Consider the following 9795-nt stretch of genomic DNA (forward strand, 5'->3'; position numbering starts at 1 on the left):
ATATATATATATATAAAGATGTATAAATATCTTATACATTATATCACATATTTTTTGTGTAATTTAAGGGACGATTTGAAAACAAACATCAAAGTTTTCAGAAATGTGGAACACTAAAAATCGGCTCTCAGTGTGCGGTAACCCTGTATAACGAGGGTGAGACTCAAATTTCAGGCACGCCCTTTCAACTTCCTATGAGTGACACCATTGAATTCTTCTCACATCATCGAGGTGTCTGTGTGTTAAATCGTGTTTTTTTGGACTTCGTTTCTGGCCCTTCCAGAGGAAGAAGTCGCGTTTATTGTCATCTGACTCGCTCTCCAAAAGAGATAAAGACCTCTATGAAAAATCCACAACGTTGAAGAATGCGCGTTCACACCACAGCTTCGTTGGATGTCTGTCATGTTCTAACAATCATACGAAGTCAGCTGAGCTGGTAACTCGGTCGTTCATTTCACTAAGTCGACATCGTTGCATGTAGATTTCTGCGTGTTTCAAGAACATCGGCCAGCCCTTTTCGATGATTTAGTGTGAACTAGCTAAGGGTCGATTGGCAAAGTCGCTTATCTAAGTCAACTTGTTTTTGTTTTTGTGTATCCGCCTTCTTAGCGGACAGTTCTTGTGGATATCCGAATAAAAGTGCGTCTTCCTTGCTGTCGTAACAGCACCACCCAAAGCGCGTCATTATCCGACCCCAATAGCACGGTACATGGTAAACTGACTCAACGCCGCTGTAGGGACTTTTACCTTCATTGCCATACGGATTTATTCCAAGGTTCTAACCGCACAAATTTTGATTTGCGACAGACCGATTGTGCTTTTCTTATCCTATTAGCAGTCTACTCAACATAGTGAGCAGGTCACTCTGGTCCGGATTTTATCCATGCGATTATATAACCAAATCTGCCGCACTGGGTGGCGAAAATTCTAAGCTTGCAAAATAACTAATGCGTTAACGATTCCTACCGTTTGAACTGTTTTCGAATCGTAAAAGTAAATGAAAGTTTGAGTTATACCGCTTCTGTTTCAGAGTCTGTCACTCAGTGCAAAGTGAACAGAATGGTTGAGTTAAACTCATTTAGTCAAATGGCACTCGCTAAACAATCTATTTATTGTGAGAATCAACTGCGCCAACGGGACGATATGGCCTTGAAATCGGAAACGCTCTCCGGGATTGTCTACGGGCCCTGCTCGTCTTGGCCCTCACTCCTATAACTGCTTCTAGTTGGATCTAAAAACGACCATGGCTCTTCAGTATTTCGTTATCTTGCTTAAGAAGGACTCTCATATCGTCAATAACTAGATGGTAACGTGTTGCCGCCACGTTTTTATTGGGACCCCTCAGTTATAGACGAATACACTACTCATAAGGTTGCTGAAAATTCTTCGACAGCCCACAACCGGTTTCGCCCTTCTTGGGACTCATAAGGTAGCCACAGTCTCCGACTTTCCGTCAAGTTTTATGTTCTATTTGAGAAAAAATTGCACGGAATTAGTGAAATACACTGATTTGCAAACAAATGAGTTTTTTCGAGACACATCTGGAACCCAACTGAATCTCTCGTTTATGATGTTTTTAAGCAACTGGATGTGCTGCACCAAGCCACCAAATATTTCGGTTGTTACGATATTCGGGATATCGCGATACGTGTATAGGCATAATACAGTGTTCGTAAGAATTTTCAGCAAACTTATGAGTAGTGTGTTATGTTTATATATGTATCGCGATATCTCAACTATCGTAGCAACATGAGGCGCCTCGTGCAGCGCATTCAGTTATCCGGAAACATCACGAACGAGAGATACAGCTGGGTTCCAGGTGAGTCTCTGGCAAAACCAAATTTGTTTACAAATGACTGTATTTCGAGTGTATTCCAGCTTCAATGCCTCAGTATTCTAAGAACTTAGGAAGCACTCTTTCGTTAGAGTTGCCTGGCGTTTACGACTGGGACATGCCAGCAAATCAGTTATCGAGGGCAACTCTAAAAATTGAGAAAAAAAAGGTTCCGTGCTTGCACAATAGCCGATCAAATGAATTAATGCCACAAAAGCAGAGCACAGCATTTCTTGTGCACATTTATGACTTTTGCTGCATCATAAAATATAGTTGACCATGCTTTCCACTCTGGTCTGGTAAATGTACAGTCCTCTTTTTTTCCACTGGTTACATCAACCTTGATATCTCGGGTCTACTGACTACTGCCGAGAGATGTTTAGAATCATCCAAACATCGTCTTCCGACTCGTTCTCCATGGGAGAGGAATATTTAACAAAATCGATGTTCAGGGACTGATGGCCGGTTGGACTGATGGTGTCACTTCACCATCAATTCGTTCAACTCATCGGATGGACCAAAGGCTATGAAGACAAAATAGTAGTTTGCTGACCGATTAACGCTTGTTGAACTGATTGTTTTAATTTTCTGTGTTTTTAGTTTACTCTAGTCCACTGAATCGTAATTAGGTTGGGGGGATTCAGCCATGCTTTATATGAATAAATGCTCCGGTTTGAGAACTATCTCTAACTTCCTGCAGTTAACTTAATTTTTGAGTGGAGAAACGACGTTCATGTCGCGAACATCAAACCAGATATGCGGTTATTTATACAGGGATCAGCGTGATCGGCTTTCAGTGCTACGAACATATGATCGGTTCTGAGAGACATGAATTTTGGGTTACTTAAACCGAGAAATGGGTCGGCAACTCCATAGAAGTGGATAAAAATAAGCAGAATTTCTGAGCAAAATAGTTTTCAGCGGGGGAGTCGGTCCTTTAAGCAAAGCCAATCCCTAATGAAAACCTGAGTCATCCTTATTGGGCAGCGCGTATCTCACGAAATTCCCGAATGTCTCGAACTTGCGACCACCCGTTTAGTAATCTGAAAGCTTAACCGTTCGACAAAGAGCGGCTTACCAGCCGCGGTCAGCCTAACCGGCACTTAGACAATATATAGGGCCACTCATTCCACCTGGCGGAATCCACCTAAGGTATTGACCGGATCGTCGAGTGATGGCCTCTCAGACGAAAGTCCGACTTATCTTGTGAAGTTATTGTGAGTGACTTGGAAATTGCTGGTCGTGTGAGGGATTTGGGAGACTCATTCCACCTGGCGGAATCCACCTAAGGTATTGACCGGATCGTCGAGTGATGGCCTCTCAGACGAAAGTCCGACTTATCTTGTGAAGTTATTGTGAGTGACTTGGAAATTGCTGGTAGTGTGAGGAGATTTGGGAATTTTTAATGAAGATCCCATCCTATAAACAGGTATACAGTGAGTTTTGTCTTTTCAGTACAGATTGGCTTCATCTACAGGAGAAACTCAGCATTGAAGTCACAAGTCTTCCCGCCCTATCAACAAAATGACTGGAACTATTCGCACCTCAGCGTAATCGGTAAAGTAATAAAAAAAGACGCATGGTAAAGGAAAATGGGCGAAGGTCGTATATCACGCAATGACTCCCGGCGCGTGGTTGGATCCAGATTGCTCCCAGTAATTGGACGCGGACTGATGTAAGACTCGACCGTTTGACAATATTGACCTGATAGCCTTAATAGAGGTCTAAATGGGTTCGTTGACTAGAAAACTGAGTGGGATCTTCCTGTATAATGAAATTCGCCGAGAGACTTGCATCAGTGATCTACCAATGAGGCAGTAGTATTCCTATCGGAATCGGGAAACAGAAGGGAAGAACAGTAGATCCAGTGATTAACACTGGTCATAATGCGGTTTTATGGGGTAGACAGTAGTTTTATCCGAGGACACAAAAAGATAGTCGTTGGACTATGGTAAAGACATTTTGAACCAATTGAGGTTTCTGGCAACGGGATTTCGCTTCAGTGGATCTTGAAAAGCAAATTCCACCAACTGGTGGCAAGCTGCCAACAGTGTCTTTCATACGGTTATGTGGATTTCAAAAGAAAGCAGCTTGACATTTTGGAACATTTTGTACATTCTAAGGACCATCTTACAGCGTCGCCCGACCAAAGACAAGTGGTAAAATTGGTCGTGTGCACTTCGCGGTTTACCGCAGGACCATATGGCCATCAGCCACATCTGCGCACGCGTGACCATACATCACAGTCTTAGTCCAACCCGCGAAATAAAATCTGTTTTTTTCTCAACTTCAGACCCCCAGTCCTCAATATTGCCTCCTTTCGTTGCCAGATATAAATCAGTCGGAGAGAGGGACATCTGCTATGCTCATTATAGTTTGTTTCAATAGAAAAACACGGGTCGAAAGGAAGTTGAAATTGTCAAACAGGTGTTCATGATACACTGAGACTGAAATTGTTTAGGGTTAGCCTCTTTGCCCTGGCACTCGCGAACTTGATAGAAATGTGACACGACGGTTCGACTCTGAGCAAATGTTCGAAGAGATGATTCGAATCCAGTGACCTGATGAGTTGATTAAGGCACACCTGTGTATAGCGCAAATATCGGCTTTAATAACAAACATGTAATAAATTAGGACGTGAAAAAGGTGAGAAGGAAACAGCTCTATATGGTCGGTTCATCTCCTGTGATGCAAACAGCATTTTCTAACTAAGTAATCACTTTGTTTGAAGGTAATCAGCATATTCACTGATGATGGGCACTCGAATACTGAAGGAAATGTATAAGTTCGCTGGAAAGAGAGCTCGCATTCTACGATTAGATAGCTAACCCTGTCGGGAAATGAAACTGGGAGTTTGTGCAACAATACAGTTTCGCTTGACGAACTCGACGCCACCGTAGAATTTGACCTACCGGACAACACAAGACAATAACCACGATAATCCACCACAATCACAGCAACTTTAAGGTCATCACAGCTAGTCACCCCGATGCATAATTACTCCAATGTTTTAAAATCGCCTCCTATTTCGACATTGTTATGATTTCCAACAACTCTTCAGCCAGCTCAGCGTCTCAATTCCGTAGTGCTTAGGAAAGATGCACTTCCTCGGTTACACTCAATTGTCAAAATCTTTCAGTAATGAGGTGATGACTTAATTTAATCGGGATCACATTATCAAACATAACTTTGAGAAGAAATGAGTTAAACATGGGTCAGTTCAAAAAAGATAATTGGTGGATCCACCGAGCACCTTGAAATACACTTGCAAAGACAGAGAACTAGGGTAATTTTGAAGACTTTACAGGAAGCTTAGTTTATCTCATATTCTCAGCTGTTACGCATAAACATTCTACCAGCGGCTCTGGTGCCTCAAACTTGAGCGTTTGCTGTGCCCATTCGAGGCTAATTCACAGTTGGATGTTTGAGTTCATCCAACTTGCAATTTGTTAGTCATTCTGGCCAGCATGAGATGCTTGTTTCCAGCAGTGTAAGACAAATGAGCTTCATGCACATGTTGGGTGAGAGTTCGTCATATTCCTCGACCAATTGGGCGACAAAAGTGCATCTTTTGAGGGCTCGAAGAACAACCGTAAACTATTGTCAAAAGGTCGTATATTTTGATGCTCCAGGTTGAAGAATCAAAAACGGCTGATGGCACACATTTTGTTTGCCAGGAAAACTTTTTAGTGGGATGCATCTTTTGAGGGCTCGAAGAACAACCGTAAACTATTGTCAAAAGGTCGTATATTTTGGATGCCCCAGGTGAAGAATCAAAAACGGCTGATGGCACACATTTTGTTTGCCAGGAAAACTTTTTAGTGGGAAGTTTTTGATGATAACTCCTGCAGTCCATTTTTTGTTTAGCAAGCACTGAGTTGTATTTGCTGAAGACAGGGTTATCTGTCAGCTGACAGCATCTGGAACCAAGTCAAAGTTAACCTAAGGCCAACGTTATTTTCCATACACCTTAGTTGTACTGTGATTCCCTTCGCGTTTCCGTTCTATCCGTTAGGTCATGTCAATTTACAGGGGGTGAATCTTATGCCGTTGGTTTAGCATCCGTTCTATTCATAAGCTTCGATGGTCATTCACAGTAACTATCAAGACGTCGTGCCGCGAAACAGATTCGGACTGGTCGAGCATATCATACTCTGATCACATAGTGAGTGTGCGATCCACCTTTTGTCGACGGTGATCAAAGCGGACTTGAAAACACCAAAAGCACATCTTTCTAGCTTTTCAGTATAAATGCGAAGAAAAGTTGATCATTACGCTCCTCAGTTTCAAAGAACCACTCAGTCGCCATGCGCTACATCGACCTGAAAGTCCATACACGATCAGATGTGAGCTGTAATTGACAGTACTTAGCTGCCACTGTCCTGAGCGAGTTGTATAGGTTAAAACAATGGTTGTTCACGGATTGAATTTTCATAATATCACGAAAGATGGGAGCGAATTTCTCTAGTTTCAAGTTCCCTGTCTATCAGTTTCAGTGCTAACGAACATGTTTATTGATCAATTTCTAAAAACTATCGAGCTACGGACGCTATGTCCTCTAATCAACCATAACAAATTATTTTGCAATTTACGTTCTCTTAAAAACACTTGTACGATACTCATCTGCTTTACATGACTCCTCAGTCACCCTAAAAGGGGGTAACATGTACAAAAATGGCGGTCTCCGTTCTCACCAGAAGAACACACATTCAACTATCACCGATTCGAGTAAATCAAGAAGACAAAATCCATCCCTTTTGATCTTTTAGCTGGAGAACAACTCTTCACTCCTACTCAGCTGCATCAAACGCTGCGGGCCTGGTTTTTTCCGGACATGTTTGAACCTCAGATGCGAATTGCGGAACACTTCACATTCCAGAAATTTTCCGCTTGGTCATTTTTCAACCCTGGATAACTCGCGCTTTGCTCTCCTTCACAGGATTTTCAGTACCCCTTGTTTTTTTGTAGCCTCGCTGTGATAGATGAGGAAGGAAAATGTTTAGAGAACAGTTTAATTTCGCTGCAATTCATTTTAAGCTAATTTTGGCATCCTTTTCTTTCCACCAAATATCATGTATAGACGCAGACCGTACCACACGTGACTCAAATGAACCGTTTGTGAGCTCATATTGAGGGCCAAAGCCGCGACCATTGGCTAACCACGTTTGAAAGTGTTTCAGCGATTAGTCAGTCTCCATCACAAATTCTATTTGCATCATTTTTCAAGTTCACCTCGGGGTGTTAATTTTCCTTTTTTTATACAAAAATTGTGACAAACCTATATAGATTCACGCCAAATTCTGATTGGCGAGCAGTAAATCCAGTTTGTGTTTGTCAGCTAGAGTTTTGTTCGCGCCGTTGAACTCAGCTGGTGGTCCAAAAAACGCCGGCGCGTTCATCCGCCTCATTCGAACGAAACTGCTATGCAAAATTTCTCCGTCAACTGAAGGGTGATAGCGAAACGTGAAAAGGTGTTTAGACTCTGTATCTAGATATCAGAATTGATTGTTCCGGTGACTGATTTTAGTCAGTTTGTTTATACATTTGTGCGCCCATGAAAATGATATCACCACTGTGTTCAAAACACGGTTCGATACTGAAACAGTCCATAGAACTTTTTCCTAAATGACCTTCACTAGTGAATCCCTAATTAGTGGAGTTTGAAAACGCAACGCCCTAATAGGTGGTGAATATAGCTACTGATTCCACCGTAACCGATACCAGACTGCTATCGCCCAAGGAAATAACAGAGAACATGTTTGTTATGACGAGGTTTTGGTTAGTCTGGAAAAATACTAGTTTATTTATTGGAAGGCTCTGCAGTTTCGGTCAGTGAAAATACGTCTGTTTGAACAGGTATTCTTGAATGTACACATCAGTTTTAGGACATTCAAAGGCATTTTTAACGCGCCTCACTTGGTAGGACTACAGTTTTTTCGGAGCTGAGTGATCGCTCCATCTCGACTGCATCTTACTGGATTACGCTCTTCTGCTGGGGAGATGTTTCACTTCACACATGTAACTCAAGGTGCATGCCGCGGAACACATCACCTTGAGTACACTGCCATTCTCACCAAAGCTTAGCTAATTACACTACTACCTTTCTTCAGCAAACAGCAAATGACCTTCAAATTCAGGGTCTTTTTAACTGAAGATCTGACCCCAGATGAAGCCAGAGTAAACCGAGGGCGTGAAAGGTTTGTTTTTCAAGCACTATGACGTCCATAAAATTCATTTAGTCATCCAGAAATGCTGTTCTTCATTTTGGAAAAAAACCTCGGCTTTTTCTTGGTTGCCTCTGAGAGAAGACATTGCTTTGCATGAACCTGCCTGGACCTGCAAGCCTTCGTTTCATAATTTCTAGGTGTATTCTGTGTGACACTTTGGACGTTTGCAATAGTGTGTCAGCTCTGTTCTGCGTGACCATTTCGAGGAATAATACTCAGTTCCCTGTCGAAGTTATCGGTAAACTCCTGTTACTATCAACGAGAAAATTATGCAATGCGTTCAACTGCAAAGTGAGCGTCACCTGTCCTGCCTTGGTTTGATTCGAATTAGTAGAATTCGGGCTATTCAGCTCTCTGTGGTGAGTTCAAGGTCTTAGACCAAGCTGTCAGCCATCAGCTATCTTTTCATGCTCGAGTTTTATGCTGCTGCTGTCAACGCTGATTTAACCGGGAAATCAAACGGCCTATTCCCATCAGTGTAGCTTTTTTAATTTATTATAGGTGGTTACGAGATTCGTAGACTTCGCATTCACATCGCTCTCGTTTGAGCAGTCCAGGAGCAATTATTCTGGCCAGTCCACACCAGAGAGGGAAGGTTTGGACTCGAGTTTTACTCTCATTAGTGCTCATCAGTAGCGCATATCTTTGGCAATGTCAAGATTTGAACCCAAACATTCGACGTCTAAGGTCATTGTGTTACGGGTTTACCAGCTCATGGTTATCAGGTCTAAACGGGCGGTTGTGTTCACGCTTTAGCGATGCGAATGGTCTGCCCGACGCTCCGAACGGTGACCCAGAACCATCCTGTTTGTTGATTGATTGACCTGTTTTTCAGGACTTCCCTGTGAGCTTGCGTCACAGACACCTGAAACCTGTCGGGCAGTTTTTGATTAGTTGCAGGTGGTTGCGAGATTTCTAGAATCCACGTCCTTACAAAGCGACTGAGTAAGTTTATTAGGCAATGGCCTCCACAGAACAAGTGGGTAGGTTTAAACACCGAGATTAACCAAAAGAAATGTATCCTAGGAGTTTCATTGTTTGGTTCCACCGTAGTTCCTTCAGGATTGTGTGACATTGTTGATCAGTTTAGCTAAAGGTGAAAGAGCATCCTCTCTTTCCAATCTCCCTCAGCGTTGAGTGTCTTACTTTGATTAACCGGCGAAGGAATATGCTCACGCGTAAGAACCATTTATTGCGAGCCAAACTCCTGTATTTATTTCTGTGCTGTCCGGTTCTGTTAGTCCCAAGATGCGAATGTTCAATATCTTTAATTCGACACCTTTTTTGTCATATTAACCTCGGAAAAACTAAATTCTGTTGAAAACACAAGGAAACCGACTGTTGAGTTCTTAGTAGTCTCCACCTATTTTACGATCTTCGGCTGTGTAATAGTTCTTCTTCCTCCTCAAAATTGTGTGAAAAACAAAAAGCTATGCATTACATGCAGTTTATTGATCTTTAAAAATCGAGACCAGTTTGAGCAAAGCGAAATTCACATCAAATGTTGTAGATCAAACTGTCGCCCATCATGATTTTTATTTCGTGCAAATTTCTGCATCCGTTTGCCTCATTCGTAAACAGAAACTCGTCAAACTCCGTTCCATCAAGTGTTAACGTATTCGGTGATCGACTGATGAATTCAAGGGCTTGCTCGATCGATAGTTGCTGTATAAACTCATCTGTAACTGAGCTGACAATCGTCCAGTCTTTCAAACTGACAAAGCACTGACTCCG

At 42.3% G+C, this 9795-nt stretch overlaps 1 protein-coding gene across 1 annotated transcript in view; it reads right to left on the minus strand.

The window, feature by feature from the left end:
- The window catches only part of T265_00861 (hypothetical protein), a gene marked incomplete at both ends in the record, with an annotated part of 29678 nt that extends 20428 nt beyond the window's left edge, over positions 1–9250 (minus strand). Inside the window, one exon of the mRNA XM_009164756.1 lies at positions 9208–9250. Coding sequence (XP_009163020.1) covers positions 9208–9250 — 43 coding nt within the window. The remainder of the gene's footprint in view (positions 1–9207) is intronic.
- Between the last annotated feature and the right edge of the window lie 545 nt (positions 9251–9795).

This window comes from Opisthorchis viverrini (genome assembly GCF_000715545.1).
Source record: "Opisthorchis viverrini unplaced genomic scaffold opera_v5_9, whole genome shotgun sequence".
Lineage (NCBI taxonomy): Eukaryota > Metazoa > Platyhelminthes > Trematoda > Opisthorchiida > Opisthorchiidae > Opisthorchis > Opisthorchis viverrini.